At 49.1% G+C, this 21,581-nt stretch overlaps 2 protein-coding genes across 2 annotated transcripts; both read left to right on the forward strand.

The window, feature by feature from the left end:
* Positions 1–504: 504 nt before the first annotated feature.
* LOC141161225 (E3 ubiquitin/ISG15 ligase TRIM25-like) lies at positions 505–2,073 on the forward strand. Its single transcript, XM_073646009.1, has one exon. It carries the CDS (start codon positions 505–507, stop codon positions 2,071–2,073), a length of 1,569 nt encoding a protein of 522 aa, XP_073502110.1.
* Positions 2,074–19,560: 17,487 nt separating this feature from the next.
* On the forward strand, positions 19,561–21,129 carry LOC141161227 (E3 ubiquitin/ISG15 ligase TRIM25-like). Its single transcript, XM_073646010.1, has one exon. It carries the CDS (start codon positions 19,561–19,563, stop codon positions 21,127–21,129), a length of 1,569 nt encoding a protein of 522 aa, XP_073502111.1.
* The last annotated feature ends 452 nt before the right edge of the window (positions 21,130–21,581 follow it).

Below are 21,581 nucleotides of genomic sequence, written 5' to 3' on the forward strand. Positions count from 1 at the left end.
AATCACTAATAAAACATAGATTGTAAAAACTGACCGAACACTGATGAAAATCAGAACAAAACCACTGATGGAGAACGGTCCGTGATTTCACTGACGTCTGAATGAGACCTAACGACGAGTCCTTCATCAGCCACATACAGCGCTTGTCTGCCGGACTCCGACTGATTATTTCAGCCTGATAGGAAGAGGAGGAGATGAATTTTACTTCACCAAACTCAACATTTCCAAAGATCCTTCTTTGTATACAATAAAGTTTTGTGGGTTCTCCACTTACTTTTCCTGCATCAAACTGGTGGTGGATTCTCATTATAATATGACCAGGTGGAGTCACTACAACTCCTAATCCTACACCAGATCCTCATGGCTGATCGTTAAGTAATTTCTTAAGAACAAATCAGCAGTGAGCACAACCATGGAGCTGTAGAGGTTAATTCATCTCAGAAACCTCCACCCTTCTTATGGAAAGAAACTTTTTAGCTTTGATTCCTGCTCTTTCCCGCTACAATGGCGTCTGCTGAGCTGAGGGACCAGCTGAACTGCTCCATCTGCCTGAGCCTCTATACAGATCCCGTATCCCTGAGATGTGGACACAACTTCTGCCGCTCGTGTATTGTGAGTGTGCTGGATGCCCAGGAGGCGGCTGGAGGGTATTCCTGTCCTGACTGCAGAGCAGAATATCCGGAGCGTCCGGCCCTGGAGAAGAACCGGAAGCTGAGGAACATAGTGGAGCGTTTCTCATCTACTCAGCCTGATATGGAGGAGACCAGAATCTTCTGCACTTACTGTACAAAGTCTCCTGTACTGGCTGTGAGAACATGTCTGCAGTGTGAGAATACTTTCTGTAATGACCACCTGACTGTCCACAACAAGACATTAGATCATATATTAACAGAACCCACAAGATCTTTTGACAACAAAAAATGTTCCCTCCACAAGAAGGTTCTGGAGTATTACTGCCCGCAGGACGCGGCTTGTCTGTGTGTGTCTTGCTGTCTGGTTGGTGAACACAGAGGACACCAGGTGGAGCTTCTAGATGAGGCTTCTGAGAAGAAGAAAAAGGATCTGAGGAAATATCTGGATGAACTAAATCCACAAAAAATAGATATTTGGACAAGAGTCCAGAATCTGCAAGATCATATGAAAAATATCCAGGAGAAAGCCTCAAATAAAAGGATGAACGTCAGTAAGATATTTATGGACATTAAGAAGCAAGTGGAAATGGCAGAAAAGAAAGCGCTGAGCGAGGTCTCCAGGCAGGAGGAGAAGATTGTGTCCCAGATATCTCATCTGATCAAGAAGCTGGAAATACAGGAGGACGAGCTGTCCAGGAAGATGCATCACATGGAGGAGATGTATCGTGTCACTGACCCAATAAGACTCTTACAAGAAAGTGACATTACAGTGTGTAGTCATGGAGGTGATGAGGACACAGGGGGAGATGGTGGAGAGGTCAGTTCTGAGGAGGATCTGGATGAGGTTCTGATCTCACTGACCTTACACCAATCTATGAGGGATATTGTCACCAATGTAACATCAGAGCTCGGGGTCCATGTCCCAGACATATTGCTGGATGTGGACACTGCTCCTAGAAGGGTGAAGATATCAGAAGATCTGAAGACTGCAACAGATTCATATAACAAACCGGTGAGGCTAGAATCACCAGGAAGATTTGTGACATCTGCCCAGGTGTTAAGCAGATGTGGCCTCTTCTCAGGACGACATTACTGGGAGGTAGAGTGGAACCAGATAGGACAATGTAGTGTTGGATTGTCCTATCCCAGTATAGAGAAGAAAGGAGAACATTCTGGTATTGGATATAATGATAAATCTTGGTGTTTGGATATGTATAATGAAGAATATAATGTATGGCACAACTCGGATGTATTAACCCTCAGTGTAAAGCCAACAAGTCCAACACTTGGAGTCTTCTTAGACTATGAGGCCGGGCGTCTGTCCTTCTATGAGCTGTGTGACCCCATCAGACACTTACACACCTTCACTGCCTCCTTCACTGAACCTCTACATGTTGTCTTCTCTGTGGAGGTTGGAGCCTCTGTTACAATAAGAAGCTGAGGCCAATGTCGTCCACATCACATTATAATTACATTATTTCTTGTCTCATGGTCACATCTGTACATAGTGAGTTATTAGCAGGACCCTCTAATAATACAATGTATATGGTTGGAGTCATGGGTGGGATTTTTCCTATTGGATTGGTTTGTCTACCTTGGACATCAGATGCAAAATCAATAATTGAGGCAAACTGAGATATTAATGGGTAAATTGTCCTAAAACTGATAATTTCTGATCATTAACCCCTTGCTGATATCCTCTGTACTTGTATGGCACAATGATTTTGTTGCTCTCAAGCAGAGCTGAGTGTTAGCTGACACCCTGCTGTAAAAGTCTTGATCGGCGCTATGTATCCTGGCCATTTGACCTCTCTGATGGCAACAGTAGCATCTGTTTATTTTAGGGAGGGGTCACCCTGTTTGTCCCTATCTGCACCCCATGATTGTGATCACGCAGTGCTAATGGCAGACATGATGACCCCCAGGCTGAGTAATGGCCAAGGGGTCACCCAGTTATAGTGGCCTCTAAGGTACTGCCATGAGCAGGATCTGACATCTCCTGTGAGTGTAAGAGTGACAGGCCTAATACGTTGTCAGATTCTCCTAACAAACACCCGATGCACGTTTCTCTGTTGCTTCTTCAGGGATCTGGTTGGTGAGACGCGCGTCAGGTGTTTGGTGGGTGAGCCTGAACATGTCCTCGTTATCATGTGTACTATTTGCACTTCATACTATTTTATTGTTTGGGACCCTAATACTGTTGCCACCTTAATTCTTATTTCTATACCTCATTTTTATATTTGGATTCATCACGTGTTTACATTTGATTGCACCTTAGTATATATATATGTCACTTATAATTTTGGACCAATTCATTGTCCGTTACTTGCTCTGTGACAAGCTTTCTAGGTGTTTGCATTCTTATTCAGATGTCACCTTGCATTGTTTCCATCGTTGGGGTAAATCCTTTTTTATTGTCTCACCCACCATTCATGTCCATGTTTATTATGATGGATATTTCTTCTTTTAAAAATTATTCAATAAAGATCATTGATCATGTTTAATATCTACTTTACTCCTCGCACATTTCTTATTTTTGGGCCTATAAATCAATCTAGTAAAATCCATATTCAGAAAACCACCTGGCCCCTTCTGACCAAGGTCGCATGGCGGCTCAGTCGACTCCATGAACCAGGGAGGAATCGAGCAGAGGGACCAGGTGCTACTCCAGGTCAGACCCCGGTCACAGCTGTTGACCCACACCGGGGAATGCAGAAACAGGCAGGTTAGGCTGGCATACAGGCAGGTGGGTTTTGGCAAGTACGGCTGGTATGCAGACAGGTGGGTACTAGCAAGCACGGCTGGTATGCAGACAGGCGGGCACTGGCAAGCACGGCTGGTAAGCAGGCAGGGAGATACCGGCAAGCACGGTTGGAGTGCAGACAGGGAGGTACAAGCAGGTTGGAGCGCAGGCTGGATAGGGTCCAGTACAGACTGGGAGACAGGTACAGAGCCGCAGATGCGGTAGACAAGCAGAGTAAAGCGAAACCGCTGGAGTGGAGGACAAGGCAGAGCAGAGAGGAACTGCTGGTGCGGTGAGCAAGCAGAGCGGAGCGAAAACCACAGATGCGGTGGGCAAGGCAGAGCAGAGCTGAACCGCCGGAGCGGTGGACAAGGCAGAGCAGAAAGAAGCTGCTGGAGCGGTGGGCAAAGCAGAGCAGAGAGAAGCCGCCGGAGCGGTGGGCAAGTCAGAGCAGAGAGAAACCACTGGTGCGGTGGACAAGGCAGAGCAGAGCGGAACTGCCGGAGCGATGGGCAGAGCAGAGCAGAGAGAAGCCGCCGGAGCGGTGGGCAAGTCAGAGCAGAGAGAAACCGCTGATGCGGTGAGCAAGTCAGAGCAGAGAGAAACCGCTGGTAGACTGACTGCTTAGGGCGGCGGCCCGGTTACTTCCTGATTCTTATAGCTGCTGTGGGCGCAACCCTAATGCGTCTCCAGCCTATTGCTGTGAGTCACTGGATATTTAAACCCCTTCCATCCACAAGGAGGTGCCTGAGCAACACCTTCACTCAGTTAGTCTTTGCTACTGAATTGCCAGGTCCTGTCCTGTTTCTAGTCTGTTTCCACCACTCTGGGGGCTGCATACCCAGACCTGTTATCACTGACTTCTAGTCTGTTTCCGCCACTCTGTATACCCAGGCTCGTTCTTGTATCTCATTGCAGTAGCAGTTCCTGTCTGAACTGTATCCTAGCCTGTTACCTGTTTGTCTCTATATCAGTACCTTCCCTTTTCCTGCAGTATCTGAACCTGCACCTAACTCCAACTCGTTGTCTCTGTACTTCTGTTTGTGAGTTTTGTGTCCCCTCACTACTTCATAGGAAGTACCTTGTGTGTATCTAGTTCTGCTTGTCCCTTTTCCCTTCCTCCGTATCTTCCTCCTGTGTTCTAGCCATCTTCCTGTATTTTCCAGTCTGTTCCATGTGAACAGAGCCCTGTCCTCTCTGCCTTGTCCACTGCACCTGCGGTTTCGCTCCGCTTAGTCTTGCGCACCGCTCCGGTGGTTTCTCTCTGCTCTGACTTGCCCGGCGACTTCTCTCTGCTCTGCCTTGCTCACCGCACCAGCAGTTTCTCTCTGCTCTGACTTGCCCACCGCTCCGGTGGCTTCTCTCTGCTCTGCTTTGCCCACCGCTCCGGCGGCTTTTCTCTGCTCTGCCTTGTCTACCGCTCCGGCGGTTTTCACTCCGCTCTGCTTGCTCAACGCACCAGCAGTTCCTCTCTGCTCTGCCTTGTCATCCGCTCCGGTGGTTTTGCTTTACTATACTTGTCTACCGCATCTGTGGCTCTGTACCTGTCTCCCAGTCTGTACTGGACCCTATCCAGCCTGCGCTCCAACCTGCTAGTACCTCCCTGTCTGCACTTCAGCAATACTTGCCAGTATCTCCGTCTGCATACCAGACACGCTTGCTAGTGCCCACCTGTCTGCATACCAGCCGTGCTTGCCATTACCCACCTGTCTGCATACCAGCCGTACTTGCCAATACCCACCTGCCTGTATGCCAGTCTAACCTGCCTGTTCCTGCATTCCCCGGTGTGGGTCAACAACTGTGACCGGGGTCTGACCTGGAGTCGCACCTGGTCCCTCTGCTCGGTTCCTCCTTGGTCCACGGAGTCGAGTAAGCCACCGTACGACCTTGGTCGGATCGGGTTGATACTTAGTTACGCCCCTCCAGGCCCCTCCTCGGTTCATGGTACAGTGGGATCACTAATCACGCTCACGCCAGTCAGTCCGGGCGCGATCGTAACCGTATGCATGGTCCCCTCACCCCCAATCCTGGTATGCATGGTCCCCTCACCCCCCAATCCTGGTATGCATGGTCCCCTCACCCCCCAATCCTGGTATGCATGGTCCCCTCACACCCCAATCATGGTATGCATGGTCCCCTCACACCCCAATCATGGTATGCATGGTCCCCTCACACCCCAATCCTGGTATGCATGGTCCCCTCACACCCCAATCCTGGTATGCATGGTCCCCTAACCCCCAATCCTGGTCTGCATGGTCCCCTCACCCCCAATCCTGGTCTGCATGGTCCTCTCACCCTCCAATCCTGGTATGCATGGTAGCCCTCATCCTGGTATACATGGAACCCCATCCATCATCCTGGTATGCATGATACTCCTCATCCCCATTGCTGGTATGCATGGCACCCCTCACCCCCCAATCCTGATGTGTATGGCACCCCTCATCCCCCAATCCTGGTATGCGAGGCATCCCACAATCCTGGTATGCATGGCACCCCTCATCTTCAATCCTGGTATGCATGGCACCCCTCATACCCCAATCCTGGTATGCATGGCACCCCTCATCCTCCAATCCTAGTATGCATGGTACCCCTCATCCCCCAATCCTGGTATGCATGGTCTCCTCACTCCTCAATCCTGGTATGCATGGTCCCCTCACACCCCAATCGTGGTATGCATGGTCCCATCACCCCCCAATCCTGGTATGCATGGTCCCCTCACCCCCCAATCCTGGTATGCATGGTCCCCTCACCACCCAATCCTGGTATGCATGGTCCCCTCACCCCCCAATCCTGGTATGCATGGTCCCCTCACCCCCCAATCCTGGTATGCATGGTCCTCTCACCCCCCAATCCTGGTATGCATGGTACCCCTCATCCCTATTCTGGTATGCATGGTACCCCTCATCCAGGTATACATGGAACCCCATCCATCATCCTGGTATGCATGATACTCCTCATCCCCATTGCTGGTATGCATGGCACCCCTCACCCCCCAATCCTGATGTGCATGGCACCCCTCATCCCCCAATCCTGGTATGCGAGGCATCCCACAATCCTGGTATGTATGGCACCCCTCATCTTCAATCCTGGTATGCATCTCACCCCTCATCCCCCAATCCTGGTATGCATGGTCCCCTCATCCCCCAATCCTGGTATGCATGGTCTCCTCATCCCCCCAATCCTGGTATGCATGGCACCCCTCACACCCCAATCCTGGTATGCATGGTCCCCTCACACCCCAATCCTGGTATGCATGGTCCCCTCACACCCCAATCCTGGTATGCATGGTCCCCTCACACCCCAATCCTGGTATGCATGGTCCCCTTACCCCCAATCCTGGTCTGCATGGTCCCCTCACCCCCCAATCCTGGTATGCATGGTAGCCCTCATCCTGGTATACATGGAACCCCATCCATCATCCTGGTATGCATGATACTCCTCATCCCTATTGCTGGTATGCATGGCACCCCTCACCCCCCAATCCTGATGTGCATGGCACCCCTCATCCCCCAATTCTGGTATGCAAGGCATCCCACAATCCTGGAATGCATGGCACCCCTCATCTTCAATCCTGGTATGCATGGCACCCCTCATACCCCAATCCTGGTATGCATGGCACCCCTCATCCTCCAATCCTAGTATGCTTGGTACCCCTCATCCCCCAATCCTGGTATGCATGGTCTCCTCACTCCTCAATCCTGGTATGCATGGTCCCCTCACACCCCAATCGTGGTATGCATGGTCCCCTCACCCCCCAATCGTGGTATGCATGGTCCCCTCACCCCCCAATCGTGGTATGCATGGTCCCCTCACCACCCAATCCTGGTATGCATGGTCCCCTCACCCCCAATCCTGGTATGCATGGTCCCCTCACCCCCAATCCTGGTATGCATGGTCCTCTCACCCCCCAATCCTGGTATGCATGGTACCCCTCATCCCTATTCTGGTATGCATGGTACCCCTCATCCTGGTATACATGGAACCCCATCCATCATCCTGGTATGCATGATACTCCTCATCCCCATTGCTGGTATGCATGGCACCCCTCACCCCCCAATCCTGATGTGCATGGCACCCCTCATCCCCCAATCCTGGTATGCGAGGCATCCCACAATCCTGGTATACATGGCACCCCTCATCTTAAATCCTGGTATGCATCTCACCCCTCATCCCCCAATCCTGGTATGCATGGTCCCCTCATCCCCCAATCCTGGTATGCATGGTCTCCTCATCCCCCAATCCTGGTATGCATGGCACCCCTCATGCCCCAATCCTGGTATGCATGGCACCCCTCATGCCCCAATCCTGGTATGCATGGTCCCCTCACCCCCCAATCCTGGTATGCATGGTCCCCTCACCCCCCAATCCTGGTATGCATGGTCCCCTCACCCCCCAATCCTGGTATGCATGGTCCCCTCACCCCCCAATCCTGGTATGCATGGTCCCCTCACCACCCAATCCTGGTATGCATGGTCCCCTCACCCCCAATCCTGGTATGCATGGTCCCCTCACCCCCCAATCCTGGTATGCATGGTCCTCTCACCCCCAAATCCTGGTATGCATGGTACCCCTCATCCCTATTCTGGTATGCATGGTACCCCTCATCCTGGTATACATGGAACCCCATCCATCATCCTGGTATGCATGATACTCCTCATCCCCATTGCTGGTATGCATGGCACCCCTCACCCCCCAATCCTGATGTGCATGGCACCCCTCATCCCCCAATCCTGGTATGCGAGGCATCCCACAATCCTGGTATGCATGGCACCCCTTATCTTAAATCTTGGTATGCATCTCACCCCTCATCCCCCAATCCTGGTATGCATGGTCCCCTCATCCTCCAATCCTGGTATGCATGGTCTCCTCATCCCCCAATCCTGGTATGCATGGCACCCCTCATGCCCCAATCCTGGTATGCATGGTCCCCTCACCACCCAATCGTGGTATGCATGGTCCCCTCACCCCCCAATCCTGGTATGCATGGTCCCCTCACCCCCCAATCCTGGTATGCATGGTCCCCTCACCACCCAATCCTGGTATGCATGGTCCCCTCACCACCCAATCCTGGTATGCATGGTCCCCTCACCCCCAATCCTGGTATGCATGGTCCCCTCACCCCGCAATCCTGGTATGCATGGTGCTCTCACCCGCCAATCCTGGTATGCATGGTACCCCTCATCCCTATTCTGGTATGCATGGTACCCCTCATCCTGGTATACATGGAACCCCATCCATCATCCTGGTATGCATGATACTCCTCATCCCCATTGCTGGTATGCATGGCACCCCTCACCCCCCAATCCTGATGTGCATGGCACCCCTCATCCCCCAATCCTGGTATGCGAGGCATCCCACAATCCTGGTATGCATGGCACCCCTCATCTTCAATCCTGGTATGCATCTCACCCCTCATCCCCCAATCCTGGTATGCATGGTCCCCTCATCCCCCAATCCTGGTATGCATGGTCTCCTCATCCCCCAATCCTGGTATGCATGGCACCCCTCATGCCCCAATCCTGGTATGCATGGTCCCCTCACCCCTCAATCCTGGTATACATGGTCCCCTCACCCCTCAATCCTGGTATGCATGGTCCCCTCACCCCTCAATCCTGGTATGTATGGTACCCCTCATCCCCCAATCCTGGTATGTGTGGCCCCCTCATCCCCCAATCCTGGTATGTGTGGACCCCTCATCCCCCAATCCTGGAATGTGTGGCCCCCTCATCTCCCAATCCTGGTATGTGCGGCACCCTCACCTTCCAATCCTGGTATGTATGGCACCCCTCATCCCTTTCATGCTGCACACACATACCAAAAAAATAAACACTTATACTCACCTTTCTTCCCTGTGCTCCAGCGCTGCGGTGTCCTGTTCTGCTGAAGGCTGAGGGAGGAGTGTGGCACCGGAGTACACGAGTGCCCATACCGCGCTGTCCGGTAGACACACTGAAAATGTGGTATGCGAGGCATCCCACAATCCTGGTATGCATGGTACCCCTCATCCCCAAATCCTGTTATGCATAGTCCCCTCATCCCCTAATCCTGATATGCATGGTCCCCTCACCCCCCAATCCTTGTATGCATGGTTTGCCTACCTTCAGATTTCTTAGCTTCTGATGATCAGCACGTATTATCCTCCTTGTAGTACCTCTGGTGCCTGTCAGTCCATCTGTAGAATAGATCAGTCCTCACTCTGTAGTTTCTTTCTGATTCTTGTGACAAAGTTAGTGGATTTCCTGACACGTGAAAAACAGCTGTTCAGCTCGTCTGGTCTCTTCTCTCTCACCTTTGTTCAAGAAAGAAATTCACTTAAAAACACGAAAAATCAGGACTGGCTAAGGCTAGCCAAATGTAAAATAAATACTTCTTTCTGTATTTTTTCTCTATTGAGGACTTCTCAAAGTATTAATATCAAGATATTCTTATAAAAAATGTATCTATTTATTCTCGGGTTGTCCATTAAAAAGAATTATTGCAGAAGGTACATACAATAATTAGTTACAAAGTGATTGTCCATTTGTCCATAATTAGCTTAATTGTTGAGATTCACCCATCTTTCCCTGGGATTCTGGATGGTAGATTGCGTCTGTCTGTGTCCAGCACGTGAGTCCGGGTAAGAACGTGTTTCCTGGGCCTACATCAGGAGCTGGTTTACACACAGCACCTCGTCCTGTGTCCTGTGGAATGGCAAGAGAGACCCCCCTGTCTCTAACATGGGCTTTTATAGGCCGGTCATATGGCACCTGCTCTTCTAATTATGGTGCTGAACCAAAAATACACAAATAGCGCATGTTAGCTAAAAACCCTAACACGATGGCTGATGCAATCTACAGATCTCAGAATTAAGAATAAAATGAATATCCAGAATTAATATTTAACACCCTCACGACTCCAGCACTGATGCTCCTGAGATTTCCTGGCAGTCGGTGATGACTTGGAACAGTAATTACATCAGCTATTGGGTGACCCTGAGAGCGGCAGGGTGGGCTCTGGGCGCTCAGCTAACATGAGGCAAGGGGCAGAAATATCATAAGTATCGAGTCCTGACTCTTGATTGCAGAGATGGTGGAGGAAGAGACTGAATCTATAGACTGAGGTAGAGGAGAGATCCCACCGCAATCCCTAACCAGACCACCAGCCTTCTCCTGACATGGTGGAGTACAGGTAGGGAGAAAAATTCCACCGCATCTGAATCTGAACCTTCACAGAGATGATAGTGTGCACATGATCGACCGTGCCTCGGCTTTTTCCTGCAGCCCCACAGAGAATGAAAAGAGCATCTAACCTCACGCTCCATTTTGTAGCAGGGATAAAAATGTCCCTCCTGCTGATCGATGCAGGTCTCCATGGTTGGACCCTTACTTCAGATAGCTGACAACATATTTCTATTGGACATCCCCTTTAATAATCATTGGGAAGCAATCAGTAGGGTCTGATACTGCTGGGCTCCCCTGACTAAGGACTACAAGAAGCAGGGACTTTGTAGAAAGAATTTGTCTTAATAAAAAGTGTGTCTTAAAGTCCAGCAGCACGTTAGTGTGGAGCCCATGTGGGTCCAGTTTCCACAGAGGTACTGCATCTCAGCCAGAGGTGTGGTACCCCACTCTCATGTAAGGAGGGAGCACTACCCGGGACTCACCCACTCACATGCAAAACCACATCACTCCATTAGTGATGGTCCAGATTGCTCCTGAGGGAGAGCACAGATCCGGTCCCTGTCTGGAGGATGGAACTAGGTAGAGGAGGTGGGTGAAGGAAGGACTGAAGGTAGAGGGGACCACACAGAGTGACAGTTGGTGATGTGGGTCACATGACAGACAGTATAAAAGAAGGGTAGAAATATCTAGAAGAGGCCAGTGAGTGAGGACCGTTGAGGAGTAGGGTCCAGACGGAGTGGGGGCCTAGTCAGAGGGACCCAGTAGGAGAGAGAAGCCCAGAGCAGTGAGAAAGGCTCCAGAGAGAGAGAGAGGATCTTAGGGGCACAGGAAGTGCGGAGTCCACCCGTGCGCCCGAGTTCTCGATGACCATGAAGGGATCAGGTCGCAGTAGGGGACTGGCCCCAGACTAGTGGAGGACTGGAAGACTCAGCTAGCAAACTGGAGGTTGCAGTATCTTCAAGTGCCGTAGCCAAAAACCACACACATTCGCTGAAATTGTGGCTATATAGGACAAAAGGGGACAAAGAGGACGTCGCCCGACAAGGCCCGTGGCCACTAGCTTGAGACACGGTGTGTGAGGCGCAGGGCAGGAGGGTGAGAGCCAGTGCAGAGAGAGACGACCCGGCAAGGTACACAAGAAGGGGGTCCCGTTCAAGTGCACCCAAGTTATCTGAGAGTTGGCTGGATCACTTCCCCGGAGGACACAGGACTCGGTGGGCTGTTATAACCTGCTGGCAGTTGTAACCTGGAACATCATAAGAACTGTGAGTAAAAACTTGAAGACTGCACCCCGCTGTGTCCTTTACTTACTTGTTGCATCACCTGCCTTGCACTACAACACTAACATCATAGAACACCTCTAACTGCCCTGGGGCCTATCTCTACCTGTGGAGAGCTGAACCATCTCTGCTGCGTCACCAATAACCCTGGTGGATCTGAACAGCAGCGGCGGCCACCTATAGCCGCATACCACGGGTGGCGTCACAAAACTTTATTCCCCAATTGACTTTTCTTATTGCCACCGTGACTATCCCAAAAAGGACCGGCCCGGCTACTGAGTACCCCATGGCCCCAGGAGGCGCGTCATTAGTATCAACCTGAGGCCTCATTCAGATTTCCATCTTTTCCATCAGTGCATTGTCCGTGTGCCCAGCACACCACGCCTGCCCAGCACACCACGCCTGAACAGCACACCACACCTGCCCAGCACACCACACCTGCACAGCACACCACACCTGCACAGCACACCACGCCTGCACAGCACACCACACCTGCACAGCACACCACGCCTGCACAGCACACCACACCTGCACAGCACACCACACCTGCACAGCACACCACACCTGCACAGCACACCGACCACTGCTAGGTAATGGTCAAGTGAATGAGTTTCCCACAGAACAATGGTCTATGTATAAAATAAATCTCATCATTCTCCAGTCTCATCATTGTACCGACCAGAATCGTGCATGTAATGGCAGGAGGCTCCAGTCCACAATAAGGAGGAGCTCACTGAGCGGCACCATGTGAACCACTGGCGGATGAGGCTGCTCTGATCTTTATAATGGTCTCCTGACTCCAGTCTGATGGGAATAAGAGGAGCTGAGCTTCTGCTTATCTCACATCTGGAGCTCGGCTGACTTCTCCTTCCCCGAACTGGTGGTGGATTCTCTACACTGCAAACAGGTGGAGTCACTACAACTCTCATCCTACACACCATCCTGTCAATCATTTTCTTCCTCAACAGCAAACAATCTCTGAGCTGCAGGATTAATAGTTTATTCTCAGAAATCTCCACCCTTTTTACGAAAGGGAAACTTTTTAGTTTTTGGTTCCTGCTCTTTCCCACCACAATGGCGTCTGCTGAGCTGAGGGACGAGCTGAACTGCTCCATCTGCCTGAGCCTCTATACAGATCCCGTATCCCTGTAAATATCACTGGTCACATACATGTAGACACGTAGAAGTGGGGGCGTCATGGGGGGATCGTCCTAAGGAGCTTTACACTAGTGTCACATAAGTCACGTTACATTGTGTCGTGGCTCCAGAGTCCGCACTGCCCTCTAGTGGTCGTATTCTATAGGTCCTTGAGTTATAGAGTCTCCATTGTTTATATTTATGTCATAAATGAATAAAACACAAGAAACTTTGTAATAAATCTTATCGAGAAATCTGCTTCTTTCCCTCTAAATTCAGGTGTAAAATCTGTATTCAGCGAAGATTCTCCCATTACTGAGATAGGAGATGACAGTTGGTGCTTCTAAATCTCTATGGAGGAGGGAGGAGCCAGAGGAGACACTGACATTCTGCTGCAGGATCTCAAAACAACATTTACAATTTTCCATAGAAGTTTATGAGCACCAGCTGCCATCTCCCATCTCAGCAATGGGGAAATCTGTCTTCGCTGAATTCAGATTTTATCTGTTAATTGTAAATTTTCAGAAAGAAGTAAATTCCTCTAATCAAATCTAATGATGGCCCCCGCACAGTATGACGCCCTCCTGCGCCCCCAACAGATGATGACTGGTAATATAGAACAGGACATCCTCCCCTAACCTGGCTGACGTGACGCGCTGCTCTGCTCTGTGAGGAGAGGACTGAGACTCTGCGCAGCAGGCGATGACGACACAGGACTCAGAGCTCAGAGGCTGAATGGTGGAGCAGGAGCCGGCGGCCTCGTGTCCATCATTGTATCTACCTGCCGCCTACCTGTCATTCAGACACAAGAGGCAGAAAAGGGAGAGAGGGAGAAGAGCTGCAAGTGCAACATCCAACCCCACTGCACTTGCAGCTCATTAGGATACAATTTCAACTATGGATTTCTCTAAAACAGCAAAATGGATTCCTACAAGAAACATCTAGATTTAATCAGCGTAAAAGCATCTTTACATCCATGTCATTAGTTTACGGTATAAAGTCCTGATGACAGGTTCTCTTTAAGATGGATGAGCTCAAGCCTCCGAGATGCTTCCTGCAGGAAGGACTATAACACTGATCAGGGCCAGCGTCAGCACCCGGCGCACCCGGGCAAATGCCGGGGCCCTGAGCAGGCAGAGGGGCCCACTGGCGGTCGCGCACCCCGCCGGGCTATGGGCGGAGGAGAGCGGTGTCAGCGTCCGCCCTTCTCCGCCGCTTGCTCAGGGCCCCGGCAGCTGGATACTTACCTCTCCCCGTGCCTGCGCAGATCCGCTGTCTTCCTGCTCTGCGCTCCCTGTGACGTCTTTTCACCGCGCCCTCCCCTGAGCCGTCACAGGGAGCGCTGAGCGGGAAGACACCGACAACGCTGGAGTTTGGACCCGAGCAGCGGGCAGCAGGTAGCAGTTGAGGAGGAGGGAGGTGAGTATTTGATTTTTTTTTTTTTAATGTATGGAGGCATGGGGCAGTATAAAGAGAAGGGCGGGGGGCATCCTGCATGGAGCATTATAAGGGGAGGGGGCAGCCTGTATGGGGCATTATATAGAGGGGGGGTGACATCCTGAATGGGGCATTATAAGGTGGGGAACAGCCTGCATGGGGCATTATAAAGGGGGGGGCAGCCTGCATAGTGCATTATGTGGGGGGAACAGCCTGCATGGAGCATTATAAGGGGGGGCAGCCTGCATGGGGCATTATAAAGAGGGGGGGGCATCCTGCATGGGGCATTATAAAGAGGGGGGGCATCCTGCATGGGGCATTATAAAGAGGGGGGGGGTTTCCTGCATGGGGCATTATATAGAGGGGGGGGTGACATCCTGCATGGGACATTATAAGGTGGGGAACAGCCTGCATGGGGCATTATAAAGGGGGGGCAGCCTGCATGGAGCATTATAAGGGGGGGCAGCCTGTATGGTGCATTATGTGGGGGGTAACAGCCTGCATGGAGCATTAAAAGGGGGGGGCCTGTATGGGGCATTATGTGGGGGGTAACAGCCTGCATGCAACATTTTATGGGGGCCAGTATCCTGTATGGAGAGTTATAAGGGGACCGGTATCCTGTATGGAGCGTTATAAGGGGACCGGTATCCTGTATGGAGCGTTATATGGGGGCCAGTATCCTGTTTGGAGTTTTATAATGGGACCAGTATCCTGTATGGAGCGTTATATGGGGGCCAGTATCCTGTATGGAGCTTTATAAGGGGACCAGTATCCTGTATGGAGCGTTATATGGGGGCCAGTATTCTGTATAGAGCCTTATAAGGGGACCAGTATCCTGTATGGAGCGTTATATGGGGGCCAGTATTCTGTATGGAGCCTTATATGGGGGCCAGTATTCCGTATGGAGCCTTATATGGAGGCCAATATTCCATATGGAGCCTTATATGGGGGCCAGTATTCCGTATGGGGCCTTATATGGGGGCCAGTATTCCGTATGGAGCCTTATATGGGGGCCAGTATTCCGTATGGAGCCTTACATGGGGGCCAGTATTCCGTATGGAGCCTTATATGGGGGCCAGTATTCCGTATGGAGCCTTACATGGGGGCCAGTATTCCGTATGGGGCCTTACATGGGGGCCAGAATTCCGTATGGAGCCTTATATGGGGGCCAGTATTCCGTATGGAGCCTTATATGGGGGCCAGTATTCCGTATGGAGCCTTATATGGGGGCCAGTATTCCGTATGGAGCCTTATATGGGGGCCAGTATTCCTTATGGAGCCTTATATGGGGGCCAGTATTCCGTATGGAGCCTTATATGGGGCCAGTATTCCGTATGGAGCCTTATATGGGGGCCAGTATTCCGTATGGGGCCTTATATGGGGGCCAGTATTCCGTATGGGGCCTTATATGGGGGCCAGTATTCCGTATGGAGCCTTATATGGGGGCCAGTATTCCGTATAGAGCCTTATATGGGGACCAGTATTCCGTATTGGGCCTTATATGGGGGCCAGTATTCCGTATAGAGCCTTATATGGGGACCAGTATTCCGTATTGGGCCTTATATGGGGGCCAGTATTCCGTATGGAGCCTTGTATGGGGGCCAGTATTCTGTGTGGAGCGATTCACCGGTTTCTGAGCTATTGTGGAATTTACAATAGATATCACTCATGTAATGTAAGAAGTGAAATCTTTGCATTCCACTATATATATATATATATTTCTCCGCCGTATCTCTGCATCATGAATCGTGGTATGTATTAAAGGGGCCCACTGAGACTCTTTCGCCTGGGGCCCAGAAAAACCTGGAGCCGGCGGCCCTGACACTGATAATCTGTGGATTTCCATTATTACTCCTTCAGTGGAATATAAACCTAATAGACCCCTCAGTCCTGCTGTAAGCCTTCTTGGTGGGTTCACTCCTGGACTGTGACAAGGACTTCATGACTTCATCAGAGACACCTCTAGATTATAATAAGGACGGGTCAACCTTCAGGCTGGAAGATGAATCTCCTCAGGTCCTGGCATAGTTGAGGCCTTTAGACATTGGTTCTGCAGTGGGGAAAGTCTCCAGAAAAAAACATCAAATCATCTAAATAAGTTGTCAGGATCATTGACCAGAACAGTATGACGGCTGCTACCGGGGCCTGGACTTGTCTGATCTTCATCAATATTCTCAGCATCACAGAAGCAGCAGGAAACCCGTAGGTCAGTCTGAACCTCCAAGGTAGAGAAATACCATGCACACCCAAATGATTGACCCCTGACGAAGGAAGAGAAATGATGAGACTTGGCAGTGATCATGTCCGCGGCTAAATGGATCTCTGGCACTTCCCACATCTTATTGATATGCTCTAGATCTTTAGTTCCTAGACATGATCCTGGACTGCTGAACCTCGGCTCGATTAGTGATGATATTGAAGGAGTCGCCGCTTAGTATCATTTATTCCGACCTGTATAGACCACAAGATCCAGAGACTAAATGGCGCACTCCTCCCTGAGACGTCTTCCACATGTGAGGGAGTAAAGACTTCACAATTATAGAGTTCACCTATCATTTAACCCTTTCAGGATACAAGTTTATCGGTTCAGGAATCAAAAATGAATATTTGCTGTGGGGTCCTGTGATTTCTATGTACACCACTGCCTGCAATGCCAAGTACATCATTTTCTCTCCTTTAATGTGACTGGTCTTCTTCTTCATTACAGGCAGCTTGTACTGGTACATAGAGCTACATCTTTATATACCAGTGCATTTCTATGTATGTATTTCAATCTATTCTAGTCAGAGATTTTTTTTTCTTCTTATAAAATTGCTAAAAAAAATTAAAAAACATTTACAGTAATGACATTTTTACTGCGATTTAAAAAAAATAAACATCACAAATCATCAAATGACAGACATATCTGGTGTCCCTGTAATCGTAACAATCTGTACAATACGGTGATCAGATTATTTATGGTGATCGGCAAAAAAAGGTGTGTTATATTTTTTCTGTATTAAACCCATACATTTTTAATAATAATGTAACGCTGAGGCCGTGTTCACACATATTGTAAATGCTGCGTGTTTTCTACAGGTGTCCGCACCACGCGACACAATAACGATCCTCTCTGATTATTATGTTTATGCTGCATTTTTTATGCCTTTTTTCCTCTGTTTGATGCATTTTTGGTGCAGACTTGAAGCTGTGATTTTTATCTGATAGAAAATATTCTGCATTTTAAAGAGCAACTGCGTTTTTTTCCAGCATTTTTCAGGCTCCACAGATAATAAAACATCTATAATGCAGAGTTCAGCAGCGTCTTTAGACGCACAGAGGGCAGCAGTTCTCATGACTTCACATCCACTTGATTGGACGTTTAGGCCGTGTTCACACGTGGTGTTAATGCTGCTTTTTCTGCAAAGTGGATGTGATTCCATGTAAACTCCTGCCCGCCGTGCATCTGAAGACCCTGCTGAACTCTGCCGTCTTGGTGCTTTGTTTCTTTATGAGGAGCCTGAAAAAAACATGTAAAAATCTCAGTTCCGGTTTTAATACAGAATCAAAGTTTTTCTGGAACATAAAGGGAAACACATTGAAAAACGCGGCTTCACATCTGCACCAAAAACGCATCAAAAGAAGGAAAAAAAGCAGAAAAAACCCAATAATGAGAGCAGATTGTTGTTGTGCAGTTGGGTGCGGATCCTGCAGGAATCTCAGCGCTTCTATCACCACATGGAGATTTACAGAGGACGTCGCCCATCACTGTGAAGTGACGTAACTCCATCTGATAGAAGATATCTCCATGAGAAGTGACGCTCTCCATGAAGAACGGAGCGGAGAAAGGCGCCGTCATCATCTGTGGGGTCAGTTCACACTTGTAGGTGGATGCTCCCTGTAGTCACAGAGGGGATTACTCCAGGTGAGAGATCCCACCATCGCTCCAGAGGAGGAGACGTGAGGAGCGTCCGGACAAAATGTCAGGAGGAAGAAGGTCATGTTCCCAGGGGAATTAATATATATTCATCGTGTGCTGGAAATAACCCTGATGTGTAAGGCCTCATTCACACATCGCTTATTCATGTACGCGGTGTTCACAGATGGATAGAACAGGTACATGCTCTATGGGGCTGTTCACATGTCGCTGGTTTTTCCGGGCCGAGTGGTCGGCAAAAGATCTCGGCAACGTGTCCGATTTAGATTCAAGTCACAGATGAAGTCTATGGGTCAGTGAGAATCACACACAGCACACGGCTGGCGACAGTGCGATTACGGCCTCATTCACACTGCAAGATTTTTATACCAAAACCAGGAGCGTCTCCGAAACACAGAACAGGTGTCAATATTTCAATTCTAGTTTTTCTCTGTAAATTCCTCTCCTGGTTTTGGCATCAGCAAAATACTGATGAAATACTGATCTGAAATACTGATGTGTGAATGAGGCCTAACACTGTAATAAGGCCACGTTCACACGCTCAGTATCTGGTCAGTATTTTATATCAGTATTTGTAAGTCAAAATCAAGAATGGAAAAATCAGTGGAAAAGTATAATAGAAACTCGTTGCCGCTTCTGTATTTATCTCCCACTCCAGGTTTCGGCTTACAAATACTGATGTAAAATACTGACCAACTACTGACGTGTGAACGTGGCCTAATAGACAGAAGAAGCTTTACAATCATCTGAGAAAATCACTAATAAAACACAGATTGTAAAAACTGACCGAACACTGATGAAAATCAGAACAAAACCACTGATGGAGAACGGTCCGTGATTTCACTTATGTCTGAATGAGACCTAACGATGAGTCCTTCATCAGCCACATACAGCGCTCGTCTGCCGGACTCCAACTGATTATTTCAGCCTGAGGAAGAGGAGGAGATGAATTTCACTTCACCAAACTCCACATTTACGAACACTCTTCTTTGTATGCAGTAAAGTTTTGTGGGTTCTCCACTTACTTTTCCTGCATCAAACTGGTGGTGGATTCTCATTATAATATGACCAGGTGGAGTCACTACAACTCCTAATCCTACACCAGATCCTCATGGCTGATCGTTAAGTAATTTCTTAAGAACAAATCAGCCGTGAACACAACCATGGAGCTGTAGAGGTTAATTCATCTCAGAAACCTCCACCCTTCTTATGGAAAGAAACTTTTTAGCTTTGATTCCTGCTCTTTCCCGCTACAATGGCGTCTGCTGAGCTGAGGGACCAGCTGAACTGCTCCATCTGCCTGAGCCTCTATACAGATCCCGTATCCCTGAGATGTGGACACAACTTCTGCCGCTCGTGTATTGTGAGTGTGCTGGATGCCCAGGAGGCGGCTGGAGGGTATTCCTGTCCTGACTGCAGAGCAGAATATCCGGAGCGTCCGGCCCTGGAGAAGAACCGGAAGCTGAGGAACATAGTGGAGCGTTTCTCATCTACTCAGCCTGATATGAAGGACACTAGTATCTTCTGTGCTTACTGTACAAAGTCTCCTGTACCGGCTGTGAAATCCTGTCTGCAGTGTGAGAATACTTTCTGTAATGACCACCTGACTGTCCACAACAAGACATTAGATCATATATTAACAGAACCCACAAGATCTTTTGACAACAAAAAATGTTCCCTCCACAAGAAGGTTCTGGAGTATTACTGCCCGCAGGACGCGGCTTGTCTGTGTGTGTCTTGCTGTCTGGTTGGTGAACACAGAGGACACCAGGTGGAGCTTCTAGATGAGGCTTCTGAGAAGAAGAAAAAGGATCTGAGGAAATATCTGGATGAACTAAATCCACAAAAAATAGATATTTGGACAAGAGTCCAGAATCTGCAGGATCATATAAAAAATATCCAGGAGAAAGCCTCAAATAAAAGGATGAACGTCAGTAAGATATTTATGGACATTAAGAAGCAAGTGGAAATGGCAGAAAAGAAAGCGCTGAGCGAGGTCTCCAGGCAGGAGGAGAAGATTGTGTCCCAGATATCTCATCTGATCAAGAAGCTGGAAATACAGGAGGACGAGCTGTCCAGGAAGATGCGTCACGTGGAGGAGATGTGTCGTGTCACTGACCCAATAAGACTCTTACAAGAAAGTGACATTACAGTGTGTAGTCATGGAGGTGATGAGGACACCGGGGGAGATGGTGGAGAGGTCAGTTCTGAGGAGGATCTGGATGAGGTTCTGATATCACTGACCTTACACCGATCTATGAGGGATATTGTCACTAATGTAACATCAGAGCTCGGGGTCCATGTCCCAGACATATTGCTGGATGTGGACACTGCTCCTAGAAGGGTGAAGATATCAGAAGATCTGAAGACTGCAACAGATTCCTATAACAAACCGGTGAGGCTAGAATCACTAGGAAGATTTGTGACATCTGCCCAGGTGTTAAGCAGATGTGGCCTCTTCTCAGGACGACATTACTGGGAGGTAGAGTGGAACCAGATAGGACAATGTAGTGTTGGGTTGTCCTATCCCAGTATAGAGAAGAAAGGAGAACATTCTGGTATTGGATATAATGATAAATCTTGGTGTTTGGATATGTATAATGAAGAATATAATGTATGGCACAACTCGGATGTATTAACCCTCAGTGTAAAGCCAACAAGTCCAACACTTGGAGTCTTCTTAGACTATGAGGCTGGGCGTCTGTCCTTCTATGAGCTGTGTGACCCCATCAGACACTTACACACCTTCACCGCCTCCTTCACTGAACCCCTACATGTTGTCTTCTCTGTGGAGGTTGGAGCCTCTGTTACAATAAGAAGCTGAGGCCAATGTCGTCCACATCACATTATAATTACATTATTTCTTGTCTCATGGTCACATCTGTACATAGTGAGTTATTAGCAGGACCCTCTAATAATACAATGTATATGGGGGGAGTCATGGGTGGGATTTTTCCTATTGGATTGGTTTGTCTACCTTGGACATCAGATGCAAAATCAATAATTGAGGCAAACGGAGATATTAATGGGTAAATTGTCCTAAAACTGATAATTTCTGATCATTAACCCCTTGCTGATATCCTCTGTACTTGTATGGCACAATGATTTTGTTGCTCTCAAGCAGAGCTGAGTGTTAGCTGACACCCTGCTGTAAAAGTCTTGATCGGCGCTATGTATCCTGGCCATTTGACCTCTCTGATGGCAACAGTAGCATCTGTTTATGTTAGGGAGGGGTCACCCTGTTTGTCCCTATCTGCACCCCATGATTGTGATCAC

The sequence above is a fragment of the Phyllobates terribilis genome, unplaced genomic scaffold (genome assembly GCF_046119375.1).
Source record: "Phyllobates terribilis strain yellow unplaced genomic scaffold, ASM4611937v1 Scaffold_9__5_contigs__length_417890890, whole genome shotgun sequence".
Lineage (NCBI taxonomy): Eukaryota > Metazoa > Chordata > Amphibia > Anura > Dendrobatidae > Phyllobates > Phyllobates terribilis.

What these genes read in the sequence shown, in the direction of transcription:
- LOC141161225 (XM_073646009.1), top strand. Translation starts at nt 505, where the DNA reads ATGGCGTCTGCTGAGCTGAGGGACCAGCTGAACTGCTCCATCTGCCTG.
- LOC141161227 (XM_073646010.1), top strand. Translation starts at nt 19,561, where the DNA reads ATGGCGTCTGCTGAGCTGAGGGACCAGCTGAACTGCTCCATCTGCCTG.